Source organism: Fundulus heteroclitus, chromosome 15 (assembly GCF_011125445.2).
Source record: "Fundulus heteroclitus isolate FHET01 chromosome 15, MU-UCD_Fhet_4.1, whole genome shotgun sequence".
NCBI classification, from domain to species: domain Eukaryota; kingdom Metazoa; phylum Chordata; class Actinopteri; order Cyprinodontiformes; family Fundulidae; genus Fundulus; species Fundulus heteroclitus.
In genome coordinates this window covers 12,535,162-12,552,967 of record NC_046375.1, presented here as the reverse complement: position 1 = coordinate 12,552,967, position 17,806 = coordinate 12,535,162, and the positions used below count along the sequence as shown (strand labels likewise).

The following is a 17,806-nucleotide window of genomic DNA, read 5'->3' as shown; positions in this document are numbered from 1 at the left end:
AGCCTTTTTTCTGCCCACCATGTCTCCATGCTTGGGTATCGTCCTGAAATTGTTCTCTGCAGCCTCTTTCTCATTACTGGTTCTTACAAGCCTCTTTTCTCCCCGTTTCTATTTGGTAGGAGCCTGGGGAGGGCTGGGATGTCAGTGGACAGGGGGGATTACTGAACTTTCAAAAAGACTTATGTGCCAGTGTCCTGCGTGTGAGTGCGTTTGGGAGCTAGGGGGTATTGTGGCACTGAAACGCCTGATGTGGAGACTGATGCGGTGGGACAATGCAGGCTTTGTGTCCCCAGTCCCCATGTCCTTGGTCTGCTCACTAGTCTTTTCAAAACTCATGATAGGGAGGGAGGCTGGGGGAGGGGGGCTACCTGTCCTGCTTGTGTGAATGGGGGGCAGAAAAAAAAATGGAGAATCTTTTAGTTTGGTTTTAAAATCGCTTCTTATTCACGGATAGCTGAGAGAACAATGATCTGATGAAAGTTTAACATAATTTTTGAGTAGTTGGTGCTTTTAGCTGAACTGGTGATCTTTTGCTTGTCTTGTGACTGATTTGTGATCTGCAGTTTTTGTTGCGCTCTGATCTGATCATACAGATTTTTCTCTCCAATTTCTTTGAAGAACTGTAATAAAAAGCGTTATTCTTTACATGCCTTCCTTCTACAAGTGACCAGAAATGTATATTGAAAGCAATGGTGACGTGACGTCATGCCGTTTGCATGAAATGACAGTCGCTGTAAAACAGATTTCTACCTGGATTTTAAAACAGAGTCGACATGATTGACATTTAAAACTGCATGGTTTTGAATTGGTGATTAGCTTGGTAATTGTGATTAGCATTACTACTTGTAAACAGCAGTCTCTGTGTTTTCCCTGAAGACTGATGGCCCCTCCACACAGGACGTGGTGTGCGCTGCGCTTTCTATATAAAACGTTTTTCTATATTTATGTCCGTCCTTTGACTTAATTTCTACACAAATCACTGATGCTTTGAGTTTTCTCTCAGTAAACACATAGATACTGAAAAGTGTTTTTAACTGTACCTGGTAGCACTAAGGTATGATGCATGCACTCGTTAGAAAAAAACAACCCCCCCCCCCCCACACCTTTATTTTACCAGTCAACGTTTAAAGATGAAACTGTGGGAGCATGTCTAGTGAAACGTATAGAACGTCTCACCAGTGCATGTACACAGCTAAGGAGCATGACAAAAACAAACAAAGACGCTATCATACAGTAATCACATGTGGGTTTTGTACCCTTATTGACAACACAATAACACAAACTGTTTTTGGTCCTTACTTGTTTTTTTCCAGAGCTTACATTAGGATGACAATCATCTGAATGCATGTCTTAAGACCAGGAAAATCTCCACTGTAGAGTCCAAAATAGGAACATTTCGTGGAAACATCTTCCTACTGCATCACTGATGACAGAGGTCCTTCTCAGAAAGCAGCCTTGTGTGGGAGAGTCTCTCATCGCAGATTTAAAGGCTGCATTTCTATCACAGTGACTTCACATTATAACCCATATAGAGTCCCTCCAAAATCCACGGAAAATTAAAACTATGACCAATTTTAAACGGATTTCAACAATGCAGACTACCGTTTTCTATGTCTTCTGAAGTGGAGAGGCGGCTCCTGTTGGGATCTAAACCTGATTTTCTATGCATAAGCTTTATGATGATTTCACAGCGTTTACATTGACGTTGAGAAAGAAATGTAACTGTTTTTCACAAAATCCAAAAAACACCTCTAGCAAGTGTAAAAACTTTTTTTTTAAAAAGTTATTTTGAATTTGGCAGTTTCCAGCAACCTTTTCTCATGTGATACTTCAACATGTGCATAAAAAAAGTTGATGGAAACACGGCTTTTATTATAGTGTTAAAAAACCAGTTCAAATCGCTTTGCACCGTCCCAACTCAACACTCTAATAAGAGTTCTTGGTAAAACGGAAAAAGTAATACCACTCTGCCAGGTCATTTTTCTGGGGTAAAATTCTGCTCCAGTTTTTAACCTGATAAATACACTGGAAGCGCAAGGGGTATAATAATGGCCCCAGAAATCTTCCCTGGTTCCTAGAAGAAGTTCCTGTTGATTAAACGTGCCTTAAAGGGCTCACCGGTCAGTGTAAATCCCAGGTTTCTCTTTCTTTTGTTTGGTTTTAGAGCTCACCTGTGTGAATATTAAACTTTAGGCAACAGTGTTAATCGGGTGGACCCAGACTGCCTATTCCAGCCATTTGAAATTCAACAGGACAATGCATGCAACACACACGTAGCAGGTATGGAGGAACCAACAAACAGAGATAATGAAGAGGGGACATGAATAAATACAATCAACCTTCTCCCCAGCTTTTCAAGCTGTGAATGGTTCAACGTTTTCGAATGACCAGTGAGGGCATTTAGGTGCCGAATTTAAGGAATGGCGCAATCTCTTAAGCAGACTTTTCTCTGACGTAGAAAGATAGTAGTGGTCTTTAATGCTAAGATGCAAATATACAGAAGCACCTTTATAATTGTTACTGTTAAAACATATTAGATATTTAACTGCATATAAAAGCAGCTGTGTGTTGTTTAACAGCCCATTTGCGGCTCCAGGCCCCCTCCCTGACCCACTAGTGCCTCCATCTTCCCCCAACACACACACACACATGCAGTGCTTTCTGTTGTGGCTCATTTGCACCTGTGAAGAAAAAAACAAAAAAAACACTCCCCACACCTACATCCACCGCTGTGATCCGTCCCCCTTCATCCTGCTGCGGTCGGGGCTTGTGCCGGTCTCTCAGAGTTGTGCTGGTCATGAGAGGGAAACAGATGGTGCTTTAAATGGAGTTAATTCTACACCCACGGTCACCAACTTTGGCCTGGCTGCGCTCTCTTGGTAAGCTTAAAGAGTCTGAATCAAATTTTCATTCATAATGTGAGGTTAGGGAGGGTACAGATGGAAAGGGATATGCCAAAAAAAAAACAAGCAGTGGCGTAAAGGAACCTTTCATCTGATAAAACACTGCAAAAAGGGAACTAAAATTAAGTAAATTTTTCTTGAAATGAGTGCATTTTTTCTTGATTTTAGCAGGTAAATAAGATTATTTGCCAATGGAATAAGTTTTTGCACTTAAAGTAGGAACAATTCATCTCCATCATCACTTTTCAAGTGCAGAATAGCTAATTATCTTATTTTAGGGATAGAACTACTAATCCCATTGGCAAATAGTCTTATTTACTTGCTCAAATCAATGAAAAATAGACTAATTTCTAGAAAATTTTGCTTACTTTCAGTTCCCTTTTTGCAGTGAAGGCATGAAGACTAAGTTTGAAGCTTTTCTTGAGCGAGCAGATTTCAATCAAAGCGGGTTTGTGTTTAAAACAATGCTGTAAGCGATAATGCTTTCAAATATAAACAGTATGTTTCATGTTTTACATCTTCTATCTCTTGGAGGAACTTTTTGTTGTAGAAAGGAGGCTTGGTTGTGAAGAGGTTTCAGTTATCTGAGTCATGATGGTCTTAGATGGTAACTTTTCCCCACCCCTCCCCTCTGACTTCTTTGCGACGTCTCAAATACGTGCCGTGTTGATGGTGTGGAGGCTGCCACCTTTGTAGAAAAAGCACCTCAATCTCCTCTTTCCTTCCTTCCTTTCTTTCAGTGCATGTAAACAAAGTCTTTAAGGGTTCACCACTTCAGATGGTCTCCAGGTCACTTCAGTCACAACCAATTCATAAACACACATTGCCATTTCATCCCTTCCCAGGGCCTTTTCTTACTAAACACTTTCTACCCACGCACTTAAGCATTACACATAAGTTTCCCTTAGTAGTTCAATATTTTTCTAAAACTGTAGTGACAAATGATCATAAAAATGCTTAAATCTCAAATATCATGTATATATTGTTTTATGATCACTTTCTACTACAAAGTATTTTCATTGATTGTGGTTCTATTTACAATTTGGGTCATTGCACTCTAATGTAATATGAGCGATCATGACCATGATCAAACCTGCAATATCCTGATAGATATAAGTTTATTGGAGTCAGAGAAGGGGTGAATGGCTCTGCATCCTGTAAGAGGACATTTTTTTTGTTATAATTTCATTCATAAGTCATGAATTTCCATCTTACATGTTAGAAAAATTTACATCTTGACCATATTTTTAGTAAATAAAAGCATTTTTGATTGTATTATTCAATACATTATATTTCTCTTTTAAAAAATGGCTGGTGGGACTTGGTATTTAAAGGGCAAAAGGATTCGGTCAACTAATAAAACCACAGGAATAACATTTAGTTCAACTAAACCAATTATCTGTTTTTCTTGTTTTTGCAGCTGTGTCTAATCTGGACGAGGAGAGCAAATGGACGGTCCATTACACGGCCCCCTGGCATCAACAGGAGAACGTCTTCCTCCCAGGCAGCAGGCCGCCCTGTGTAGAAGACCTTCACCGACAGGCAAAAGTCAACCTCAAGACCGCACTGCGAGGTAAAGATCAAAACACATGAGGAAAACCTAAATGAAGTGTCTAAAAACCTAAAACAAAAGTGTAAATATGCACTGTTAGACCATTTATTTGATGAAAGATCGCTTGTAATGTTTTTTTTGCATCTTTTATTGGTAATTGGCACCGCTAGTAATACAAGAACGGACTTCTTTGTATGTCGTCCCTAGACTAGATCCTACCTCAGATTTTCCAAAGGTTGTTAAATATTCGATGTTCAGTGGCAGATGCTGAAAAGTTTTTTTTTTTTCACTCTTACCAGCCATCCTGTTATCTCCTGAAAGTCTTGCTCTCTCTCGCTCTCTTGCAGCCTGATTAAACTGCAGACATGTCTTGATGCGTCATAGAAAATACTCTTTACAAACCTCACTAATAATAAAAATGGCTTACATAGAGTTGTTCAGTAACAACCTTCACGCTGTAGAGTACTGTTGTCATTTGCAACTGATTCAGCTTAGCGTGATGTGTTCACTGATTGGACAAAGATCTGAGCCGATCCACCTTAAAATTGTCCAATCACAGCTGGCTTCTCTACTCTTAATAGTTTGTTCTTTTGTTTTAGTTTAAGGGTTCCTGTCCTAACATTTTCCTATAAAATGTATTACGCTATTGCATCAAAAATGAATATGAATCAAAATTAAATTGGTACAAATTAAAAGTAAATGACAGTCGTTAGTCAATCTTAGTCTTGACTCATTTTAGTGTTTGTGAATATGGTGTGTCAAAAAGTGAATGGAAATTAACATGAGGCAATTTACACCTACCCTATTACTAAAATATGATTTACTATAAATTAAAGTTGTTTAATTTTTATCTTTTCATTAAAGGCAAATAAAATGCAAATAAATCTGTATATTTCCACTTACAAATGGGCAAGATTTCAGAATAATTATAAATAAGTGTTAACCTTCTATTACTGGCTAAAGCAGCTGTTATATTAGTGGTAATTTTGACCATCGGGAGTGTTGAGAGGTCAACATTTCTCATGGCTTCAAGGTAAAATGAACCAGTATTTGTGTGCGACACAGTAAAAAATGTCCAAACACGTCATTTCGTGTTTATCCAACAACACAACACCCATGTGAGATCCTTCCTGTTTCTGTTTGTCCAGTGCGCTCAGAGATCAGGCACACCTTTGTTGCTCAGTAAATACATGGAGTCAAATGGCAGCATAGACACAACTGTGCGTGTAAAATTATCACTTTCCCAGAAAGAGAGGCGGAAATACCAGTGAATACTAATGCTTTTGCTGAGAAAAGGTTCCTTATCGCCTCGTTGCTCAGATAAAGGTGTGGGAAGCGCGGAAGCGGATCCAATGCATGCAGGTGTGTGTATTACACTACCTAGCTACTATAAGAGCAAAGCGTTTACACAGTCAGTCACAGACTGACCTTGTTTGTTGGTGTTAATGGTGGGAGAGAGGAGTGAATGTGGAATAGGCCGTTGTAACATGATGCTTCCAGTTTGGAAGTCTACATTTCACAAACAGTGACTCTGCAGGTGTCCTTTGTATTTATTTGACCCTTGGACTATTACTAATAGATATTACCTACTGAAATATTGATGTTGTTAAGCAGAAAACTACAGAAACATCACCTTGGTGGTGTGATCAACAGGTGTCCAGGGAAAGCACATGTCTTCCTCCAGGAGCCCAGGGAGGCTTTAATGGTGGTCACGCATCAGTTACAACCTTTTTATATTTATTGTAGCAAAAAAAGCTGTCACACGTGCTGATAGTCACCATTTAATCTCTTAACCCTTTCATACTTTTGTTCTCTTTAGTACAATGGACAATATGACATTTCATACCTTTTTTTGCCCCCAGTTTAATACTGGATTTAGAGTAATTAACTGCAACGTCACCTATAGTTTCTTACCACTAAATCTGACTAATATTATTTATTTGATATTTGATATTTTATATAATATTTTATTTTTGATATATTTGTTTGAGTCACACAATTAGCAGGTTTGATCAGTGGTCATAATCTCTCACATATCATATGACATGACTGGCCTAAATGGGGATCGAAAATGTACAGTTATGTAAAATTAAAAAATTTGATTTGAGAATATTGTTGTTGGTTTTTCCTTCATCAATGTCCCCGTCACCCTCTGTGACCTTTAAGATATCAAGCCCTTAAAATATATAAGTATAGGCATTGACAGCAATAAAAGAATCCATCATGCCATCAATATTATTACCATGCAGAATTAGCATGCATGGCACTTGAACCATAATTTTCTACTAAATATTGCATCCCAGCAATTCATTGCATGTATGATATCGCACACATTTTTATTGTGTTGCCGGTTATATATTGTGCAGCTCTACAAACTACCAAGATAAATAATCTGATATCTAATGGCTAAATAAATGGGTATGAATTAGTGTGTTTCTTAATAAGAATTGCAATTAACCCCATTAGTCAGCAGATCCACAGGCAGATTCCACTATTCCCGTCTCCATGATAAGAAGGACAAGGATGTTTTTGAATCCTTTCGACTCTAGAATTAGTTTTCAGAGAAATTGCGCATGCTATTGTTGTGTATGTGGTTACAATAGAAACGCAAGAGAACATTTCTGTTTTTCACAAACAACGGCCCGTAAATGAGGCCTTAGATACAACAGCTGGGCTTTAAATGTGACTTAGAAAAATATTTTCTAGATCTTAATGATCTAAACTGTAAATTGCCAAAATACTGCATTGTTTGTTTTTTTCCTTCTCCATGTCTCTTGTTTACCTGATAATCCTTATAAAACTGACAGTTTCATATTTTAGGACAACTGTAAATTCGTAATGTTTTCCCACACTGCAGTGAGTTAAAACCTAAATAAATTAGATTGTATTGTTCTTAAACCAATCAGTCGTATAATCTAATCTATTGAAATAGGTTATAAGACTGAAGAGTGAATAATTTTCCTTTTTTCTTTAGGCAAGGCAAGGCAAATTTATTTATATAGCACAATTCAGTACAGAGACAATGCAAAGTGCTTTACATGATTAAAATATAGGAATAAAAGCAAGTAGGGATAGAATGTAGAAACAAAAAAAGAACATTTAAAAACAGTAAAACAGTTTAACTTGAACATTCAAAGGCAATTTTAAACAAATGTGTTTTTAATCTCGATTTAAAGGAACTCAGGCTTTCAGCACTTTTACAGTTTTCTGGAAGTTTGTTCCAGATAAGTGGAGCATAGGAACTAAATGCTGCTTCTCCGTGTTTGGTTTATCAGACTAAAGTATAGGAACATCTCTGTATTCCTCAGGATTCAGAATTAATTTAAAGTTAACAAAAAAAACTTTCAAATGAAAATGTAAACATTGATTAAGTTGTTGATCAAATAATACATGAGATTTTAGCATTTCTACCATAGATTGTAGTAATACATGGATACGAATTAGTGTGTTTACTGGTAAGAAGTGAAAGTAGGTCAGGACTAAACGATAACAGCTGCATATGAAGTGGGGACACAATTTGGTGAATTGAATTACGCATTGTAGACAGGTAATTTTAGATCTGTATGAGCTATAGTAGTCAACTGTAATGCTCAACAATTTTTGATGGACAAAAATTAATATATTTCAATTAACTTCAGTATTAATCAGTACTGAGCAGTGTGACCTTTTAATTTGTTGTATATGTGCAATCAGCATTACACAAAATGGATCCTAATTTTCATTATGAGAGCGTTCTGATTGGAAGGTGACATGCAGGAAATTACTGTATTCTTTAGTAACTGAGGGGTAAGAAGGAGAAAAAAGATTTGCTCCCAGTGTCATGCAGACACAACCAGCTGTAATACATTAACATAGATGCACACCCTGCTTTCTGCTCCGCATTTCTGAATAATCAATACTCATTCTAGTTGCACTACAGTTCTCCCTTTGACTCCCATGAGGCTTTTTCACACAGTGGATAGGAAATATGCCAGCTGGTTGAACAAATCAATGTGGTTTTAATTCTTCATTCATTAGAGGGATAATAAAATGAGGTGTTTATTAGGCTAACTATTCTAAGATCAACCTGTGCGGCCATAATTGCATAGTTGCAAACCCCCCACATTGAAAACATTTTTTAAAGATTTGTTTTTATTTCTTTAAATAAAAAAGTTTAAAAACGTATAAAAGTATAAAGCCCTGTGTAAAGAGAAATCTGCAATAATATCAGTGTTGGCATGGAATGGGCCTGAAGCACGATGAACAATGAGATAGATTCAAGTGTGAATAAAATAATTTTCCTACCTGCTGCAACAAAAGGGAAGAGGGGAGGTGCAGTTATATTGCATTCACTTAAACTGAGGCAATGTTGCACCTTCCTGTCGCAATCTTAATTTGGAATTAGAATATAACTTCTCATGGGTAATCTGATATTCAGTGTTGATTAACTGATTTGCAGTTTTTCATCTTTACACACATTTATAATTCCACAAACAAAAGAACGCTATTTCTGTTCTATATGTTTTAAATGCCTTAAAAGCTTCCAGAAACTAAATCAGAAAAAATTAATAATATGTGATGAACGGCTAATTTAGTTATAAATACTCTTAAAAATAAAACCCTTTTGTAAATAAATTATTTGAGATCAGCCCCTTTTTCATTGCAGGGATTTTCAGCCACTACCTGGTATTAAAACACAATTTTATCTGAACAGTTTTGGTTTCCGGGGTCTGAACTTTCCTGGAAAAAAATATCCTTGTCTGGGAATAGGACAAGTTTAGCCCAAGAGTGTCGAGGGGCGGAGTTGAAGCGGATTTATCAAACGGAAGTGGCAATGACAGAAAAGAGCGGCAAAAATTGTGATCAAAGATTGCTAGATTGCGCTTTCTGTGAGACAAAATAAACATTTACAATGTTTTTAGGCGGGAATGTAGCGGGAATGTAGATTCATGTTTATGGTTTCTTATTACCGCCACCCGCTGGACTGGAGGTGTAGTGCAGTTTTCTTATTATGATTTGGCTGATTTAAATAGATTTCCTACAGCCTTTCAGAGCAAAGGAAGCAGAAATTACACAAATAACACGGGTAAAACAATAAATCCCTGGATATTCTGTGGAAAGGGGGCTATTCTATGGCTTCCAGGCCACATGTTCTGCATGTTCTGTGCAGCTCACGGTGACTTGACTGATCTATCAAGGTTCTCAGTTTAACTGCAGTTTGTGGAACATGTTATTTAGAAAAATTGTTTATTTAGAGAAAGATATTAACATCCACCTGCATTAGACTTCTTCGTCCAGTTAGGATACTTTGCACACATCTGGCATTCGGCTTTCTCTAATGCAGTTACTTTGACAGATCCACTCGGCCACAGGGAGCAAAGTCAAACCTTATCATTTCATGACAAGTCATTTCTACCTGTTTGCGCAGCACACACATCCAGTAATCACTTACAAATAAGAAAATCAGATATAAAAATGTCAAAAAACTGTTTAGGTTTATGTTATAAGGCATTTGAGTTATTAAATGTGTGTAAACATTTTGTTGTGGGGCTCTTTGCAAAACTGCTCGATTTTATTCTGGCTTTTGATGCTGAACTGGTTGCCACCCCTGATCTAGTCATTCTTTCAGATGCAGGTGCTTAAAAAGGGACCATCTGTTACGTTAACTTATTTTTATTACATTGGTTCTTCTTCAGTTCTGCCTAGCAACTAGAGAAACTTCTCTGGGGAATAATCTTTTTATCAGCTATCTGAATTCATGCCCCGCCAATCTCTCCCTGTCATCCTCCTAATTACTATCATGCCTCCTAATTCCCATCTCAGTGACTGGCACTTCATCAGCCTATTCTTACATTAGCTGTGTGTGCCGGCCCCATCAGGCTCCATTAGCTGACAGTATTACACATGCATCGGTGTGTGTCTCCATAGGGATAGTCTGTAATTAGCTGTGAACATGAATTAAACATAAAACAGGATCAAAAGAGGAGGATCTTTCAGGTGCCTAGCTGATAGCAAGGTGGAAGTACCTTGATATGCATACAGAATTTATCTAGAGGTTCTGCATGTGTATCATAATCAAATAAATTGTGTAATTGCTTTGACATATGTAGTAAAAGCTTCAAAAGGGAGAAAAGAAGCAAGTGTTTGTAAATGTGGCATCAAATTAAGACTCATGCAAAGTAATAGATTGTAACCTGGACTTTCAGGTTCTTAGATTTTGAATGCATGATACGTGTTATATGGAGAGAAAAAAAGCTGTGCAGTAACACACAAAGCAATGGATGCACTAGTAAAAAAAACTATTGCAGAAACTGACAAACAGAGCAACAATGTGCTAAGTGCCCCCTGAGAGAACAGGAGGAAGCTGGGGAGAAAGGGATGGTTCTACCATCTGTGTGTGACAGACTGAAACTGATACCACCTCCACTGGTTCCACATAAACACATACACATCTCTTCTTATCACACTTTGACACACACTCGCACACACTCACGCATACACACACACACACACACACACACACACTATGTCCTCATGACAGCAGGTGGTGACAAGAAGACACAGAAGCTGCACTTGGCAGAGTCCAAAAGGGATTAAACTCACACAACTGTCAGATGTACAAAACAAGCTCAATTTACAATAGTTTACACTATGGGCAACTGGAAATGTACTAAACACCTTTGTGTACCACGTAAATCCACATCCATTTTATTTAGGAATGTGTAAAAACAATTTGTTTAACCAGAGTGCTGTGCAGTACCAAAACTATGTTAGAATATCGACAATGATTTACTCTGAGTTACTTCAAAATGTAAAACTCATTTATTGAGTCATGATGGGTGATATTTCTCAAGCACTGATTTCTGTTGATTTTAATGATTGGGGCTTACAGCTAATGAAAAACCAAAATGAAGTTTCTCAAAAAAATAGGAATGTAGCATAAGACCTATAAAAAAATTCACTATTAAAATGTTTCATTTTATGGCCGATAAAATCTTGGGAAGATTAGATTTGAAATCTATTCAGTAGACATCACCGACATCCTCCACAAGAAGGGTAAGGTCATTTCTAACAAAGCTGGTCATTCAGAGTGCTGTGTGCAGGTATATTAATGGAAAGTTAAGTGGAAGGATAAAGTGTGTTAGAAGAAGGTTCACAACCCCTGAGATTTTCCCCTATTTGGGTTATGGGTTGTAAAATCCAGTTCAGCACCTTACCTGTTTGTATTGCCTGCATTTGAATAAGTTGAAATGGCTTTATGTCTCTAGATAGATCTAATACAGGTTAGTGAAACAGGTTTTTTTCACCAGCAGTAACTAAATTCACTGTATGTGCCTTGATTTGAGATAATTAAACTTTTTCTAACATTCGATGCTACTACAAACATTGTTAAATAAAAACTATCTAAAGTTACCTAGTTATGACCACAATTTGGACCATAGTATTTAATTCTTATCTAATGATTATTGTTTGGTCTGCTTATAATCACTGACATTTTTTTTTTCTCTGTCTTTGTTCTCCAGAATGTGACAAATTGAGGAAAGATGGTTTCCGGAGCTCTCAGTACTACTCTCAGGGTCCCACTTTCTCTGACCCCAAACAGTCCACCAGCAGCCTGGATGAAGAGGACGATGAAAATGACAGGAAGGTACGGTGTAAACATGCGTAGATGTGCAAGTTAGCATATGCAGAAAACCTTTCTTTAACAATGTGACGTAAAATGATTTCTAATCCAGGTCTTTGTGCCCCACTTTCCTCTGTCCTTGTTGTGTCCCTGCTGTAAAACACACTGATTGAAATGATTTAATTACCTCAGCATGGCCATAGTGACTCATAAAGCTCCGCAGAAGCCGGCTAACTTCACTTAAATCAGGTATTGAAGCAGGGAAACAGGAAAAAGATGTAGGACAGTGGGTCCTAAACCTTGGGTTAACCATATAAGGCATTCTCAGTCTGCCCTCTAGTGGTTAGGAAAAAAATTGCATTTAGCAGATTTGCATACACTTTCCAGTTTTTTGTTTTGCTTAATATTTTTTGGAAAACACAATACTACAAAAGCTAACCATTTTAGTAATAAGTCATTGTTTATTTTACTTTACTTAACCATAGTGGGTAGTAGTTGTGTGCAATTTGTTCAAAGTAGTGTTATTGCAGGGCAATGGAGGAAAAAAACCTCCAGACAGAACTGAAACAGAAAATTGAGAAAATAAATTATTTAGTTTTTGTGGGATGGTGGCTGTTTTTTTCCGGCAGAGTAGAGTTATGAATCTGAGCAAACGAAGGTTTATTTAACAAACTTTTTCATATTAAACATTTCTGGAAAACAAAGTATTACATTAACAGAATATAGTCTTTTAAACGTTTGATAGACATGAAAAAAGAATATGATTAGGTAAATGTTTTTTATTTCCAAGCTTTATTCCCTGTCCTAATGTTAAGAGAAATAAATTCAGAATGAAAGTTTGTATTTATACTTAAAAAAGATAGGACAGTAATTTGAGTCTAGAAAATTATGTACTTTGGTCTTGAAAACATGTATGGGAAGCCTGTGAAGTATATATTAGCACTACAACACTCAAGTACTCTTTAGGGTCTTTATCTCCTTATATGCTCCATAACACTTTGAGGTAAAATGTCTGTCTAGCGTATCTTATCAGTTTGCTTCAGTTTTATCTCCAAAGGAATAAAACTGAAGGGTAAAGTGGGTAAAATTATACCTTTGGATTAGGGATTTAATGAAGTGTAGAGTTTATACATATTTTAGAACATATTGTGTCCATATTTAAATCATTAGAGCAGTACAGATTAAATGGTCGGCAACATATAACTACATCCAAAAACTTTATTTTCTAATTGTGTTTCTAATTTTTCTATGTAAACACAACACAGAGGCATCACGTCTTTGATAGTTTATGTCAGTATATTTATTCAACTTAGGAACATATTCTTCTTTTTCTTTTTTTCCACTCCTCTCTTCAATCCATAGAGCTGTCCCATGTATAAAGTGTTCTTTTAGTTCGAGATTTACCTTGCTATACAAATAAATGTGCCTTGCCTTGGTTCTATTTCGTAGTTTAAGGATGCGCTGACCCTGGACCTTTATAACACACTGTTATTTTAACTTATCCTCCTTTCTCTCATTATTCCCATCCCTGCATACTAACCTACTTCCTGTGGGCCCGGCCGTCGCCCACTGCACTCCGCCGTCTTTGTCTGCTTGTCCTTCGTTCTGCTGTTCGTCCTTCTTCTCCTTTCTCCGCCGTCACTTCTCGTTGTCCTGATCCTAACTCAACCCGACAGCCTCTTTAAGAACGGGAAACTGGCTCCATGTTTAACCAGGAGAAAATGTAAATAACAATCCATGCTTATTACTGATGTACTGCTTTGTTTTTCCCCCCCATAAATTGCCCTTCTTCTCTTCTGTTATCCCTCATTTGAGCAATAATCCCTAATAAAATGGCCGGTTTCTTATTTTTTGAATGTTCCACCTAAAGTCTAACGGCACACATCTGTAAATTCTTAACACTTTTCAGTGTTATAAATACATAAAATTATAGAAATGCTCTTAAATCAATCAGACTTGTAGTCATTTCAAAAACTAAATAAAGAGTAAATGTGTCTCCTTTTCAGTAAAGCACAAGGACATCCTTGTATATTCCTTTGGATTCAGAGTCTGAAGTGGGCTCAAATATTTAAAACGTAAACATTGAAACCTGCAGATCACTAAAATCAAGAATTATTTTATTTTTGTGTCCTGTCTGGCAATGTGGCAATAAGAATTGTTGTTTTAATGCCAAAAAGAGCCCAACAGACTTTACTTTCACAAGTGGAGCCTTGCTGCTTTCGTCACAGTGCTCCGCTTAATGTCTATATGTAAGAAGCTTAATTAGAATTTATGCTGGGACTATTTTATGTTTAATGGACACTTAAATGGGAAGGTAGAAGAGTGAAAAAAAGGAGAGAAACAGTTGAGACAAAATGCTAAAAGGAAGAAAGGGTCAAAGAGAAAGAGGAGAGGAAGGGGAGACAGCAACATAACAAAATCAAGAATCCAATTAATCATTAGTGGACCATAAGTAAAATATAAGAAATAAAACAAGGAACACTAATTCTAATCTACACACTTCACACAAAAAGAAAAACCCTGGAAACCAACACTCCAAACCGCAATAATTAAAACTAATTAACTATTTCTAAGAATTACCAGAAGCTTTTGGCCCAATTCTGACACCTGCCTAGCCAAGACAACTTTATTTATAAGCACTTTAAAAACAGCACAGCTGACCAAAGTGCTGAACAGATATGCAGAGAAGATATTATAAGCAACTAGAACATAACAATATAAAACACATGAGATGTTATTAGTAACTAGAATAAAGTCGCTGCTTCATCTGCCACAGAACCAGGCTGGGTTTTTGTCGGGACCTCTGGTTCCAGCACTGGCCTCTCAGCTTGGCTGGATGGAGGGCTGTGCTCTTCTTTCTGGCATCCAATACCTGAGCTGGGTATCTGGATTTGCTGAGTTAAGCTAATCCTGCCTCCATGGAGGAAATTGAAACTTTAAACAGTTTCACACAGACTTTATTCAAAATAGAGGGAAGGTGAAGAGTATTTAACACTTGTCAAACTCAGCGAATGGGAGATCAGCTCCTCTCTGGTGTAAAGTCCACAAAGACTGGGGAGGTGGGAGGTGTTCAGCTAGTCAGACACAGACTTATAACAATAAATATTCAGTTTACCAATTATTTTAAAGCTTTCTGAGTCAATGAAATACGTTGACTAATCTACTTTTGTTCCGTCTTGAGGATTCAGACAGCAGCCAGTAAAAACCCAGTAAAGTAATAGACTCACCACAGCTTCCACCTGCATGCCTGACAATCAGCTTTGACTAAATCTATCATCCTACGAGGCCGCTTGAAGCCAACTGCAAGAGAGAAACTCCTGTGGACGTGTGCTTTGTTAAAAGAGTCGATAAATGTGTAGCGGAGCACCTCAACGTGTTACGAGTACAAACAGCGCCTGATTGACACCATAAATGGGAATAGAGCCCTCCAGGGACATTTGGAAGTGTTTTCCTCCAGATGAAAACACAAAGATGTTAAAATGACTGGTCCGCTGGTGACTAATGGCACAATTCAACGTGACTGTCGGTTCCCCTGTTCGATTTCACGATTGAGTGTGTCAGCTGGGTTAAATGCTCGAATGATTCTGTCTCCTTGCTGCTGCCCTGCAGCTTTTTATCGCGCCATCTTCAGCTGTTCGGTCAGTACAGTCAACAGGCCCTTTCCATTTGGATGACTGATCATAAATGGTTTAAGGCAACCATAACAAGTCTCTATGTTTTTTTTCTATCCTGTTTAGTCCTTCTGATCGCTGCCTCTCCTCACCGTTTCTTTCAAACTTCATCTTTTCCACCTCATTAAAGCTTTCATTTGCGCTGTCCTCCAGTCGACAGCTTCGTCAGCGGAGGACGACAAATCTCAGCTCTCCGTGAGGTCCCCGACGCCGCAGGGAGCGAGCGAGGCAGGGGAGGTGCCTGACGCTGGCAGACAGGTGGTATGGAACAAGGGCGCACCCCTCCCGACCCCGGAGGAGAAGATGAGGCAGGTGGCTAAGGCCGTGCCCACAGATGTGGTCCCGATCAACATCACAGGTATGTTACATCTCTGAAAAAGCAGGCAACTAACCTGTTGATGCGATTATCTGGGATCAAACGTCTCAGTCCTTATCTTTAATGGCCACCCCCTTTCCAATTGTAGCACATGTGGTCGGATAAATAGACATGACATAGATCTTGTTTCTTCTTTTTATTTTGGTTTGCTCTCCAACACAAGGGACACCACTATAACCACGGCATTCATGTTTAAGCTTTCTAACAAGTACCTGCGAGGTCCCCTTAGTTGCCCTCACCACTGCCTGCATCAGCTCTCTTGCACATCCCCTGACTAAAATGTCTTAGTCTGCCCATTACAGTCATTCTGTCCCTTCTTATGTGCAAAACGGAAAATCATATAATTGTCCTCTTATTAATAATATAATGGAACCAATGAGAAATCACAGCATTTAATAAAGTGGGTGGTCCCACACAGTAATATCTGACATTTCTGGAAATTTATACTACTATACTATTTATATACTATACTGTGAAAAGGGAACTAAAAGTAAGTACAATTTTCTTGAAATGAATGTGTTTGTCCTTGATTTGAACAGGAAAGTTTAAATGATCTGCCAGTGGAATAAGATTTTTGCTCTTAAATAGGAACAACTCATCTCTGTTGTCTTATTTCAAGTGCAGGGTATCTACTAATCTTATTTTAGGGGTCAAAATACTCATTCCATTGGCAGATCTTATTTACCTGCTGATTATTTTACTTACTTTTAGTTCGCTTTTTGCTGTGTTGTTAAAATTCAACCTTGGTTTCAACAAGAGAATGAAAACCTGGGTTTCCACACAGTCTGGAAAAGTATTCAGTTTTACCAAAGAATTTAACAAGTCTTGAAAGAAAATAGTGTATGGAAAAAATATCAGCATTGCCAGACTTTATGATCTATCACACTGTCCATCCATGAATCCATGAATCCATCCATGAATCCATGAATCCATCCATCCATGAATCCATCCATCCATCCATCCATCCATCCATCCAGTTAAAAGGACTTTGAATTCTGGAAAAGTATTAATTACTAATTTCGACACGAAAAGTCGAGTATCTAGACATTAACTGTCAATGATTAGTGCTCCACAACAACAAAAAAATACTTTTATTTCCTAATTAAATTGACGGTTTCCAGTTCAGAAGCAAAGTAAAGAAAACAAGGGCTGTCCTTTATTTTACGCTCTGCGGAGACTGGATACACACCGATCAGCAACTGTGTCGCATCATCTAGAGGAAAAACTGTCTGTCGTGGAGGTTTACCTCCACTGAACCGTATCTTATCCCATCGTGTCTGAATGAGTTTGACCTCCACCTTTCCTCCATGCACGTGTGCGCGAGCTTGTGTGTGAAAATCAGTTGACAGCTTATCCAGAGGTCGATTCTTCCCGCTGACTTCGTCAGATCCACATTCGTTTAACAGATGAACACGCTCAGCAAAACACGTCAACACGACCTTCTTAGCATACTATATATATATATATATATATATATATATATATATATATATATATATATACACTACCTATTTTCCAGGTTTTGGTGTTTAAACCAAATAAATGGGAGCTATTTTATTTTTATTTAGCTTCCCCTGCTCCCGCAGACACTAATCAGAGCCTAATCTGGTCTTACTCCACTCATTTAGTATTGACCGCAGCCACTGTCACTTCGGGTTACTGAGTGAGCGTCTGAAGCACACATGCAGACTCATGGAGAGA

General features: G+C 37.9%; 1 protein-coding gene across 8 annotated transcripts in view; it reads left to right on the top strand.

The window, feature by feature from the left end:
• The window catches only part of nhsl1b (NHS-like 1b), a 131,097-nt gene that overhangs the window by 99,914 nt on the left and 13,377 nt on the right, over positions 1–17,806 (top strand). For 7 of the 8 annotated variants that reach the window (XM_036147413.1, XM_036147410.1, XM_036147416.1 and 4 more), the window contains exons 2-4: positions 4,324–4,476; positions 11,958–12,082; positions 15,883–16,087. In XM_036147413.1, the coding sequence (XP_036003306.1) occupies positions 4,324–4,476; positions 11,958–12,082; positions 15,883–16,087 (483 nt within the window). Of the gene's footprint in view, positions 1–2,803; positions 2,880–4,323; positions 4,477–11,957; positions 12,083–15,882; positions 16,088–17,806 lie in introns of those variants that run through there. The other variant, XM_036147415.1, reaches the window with a different exon arrangement.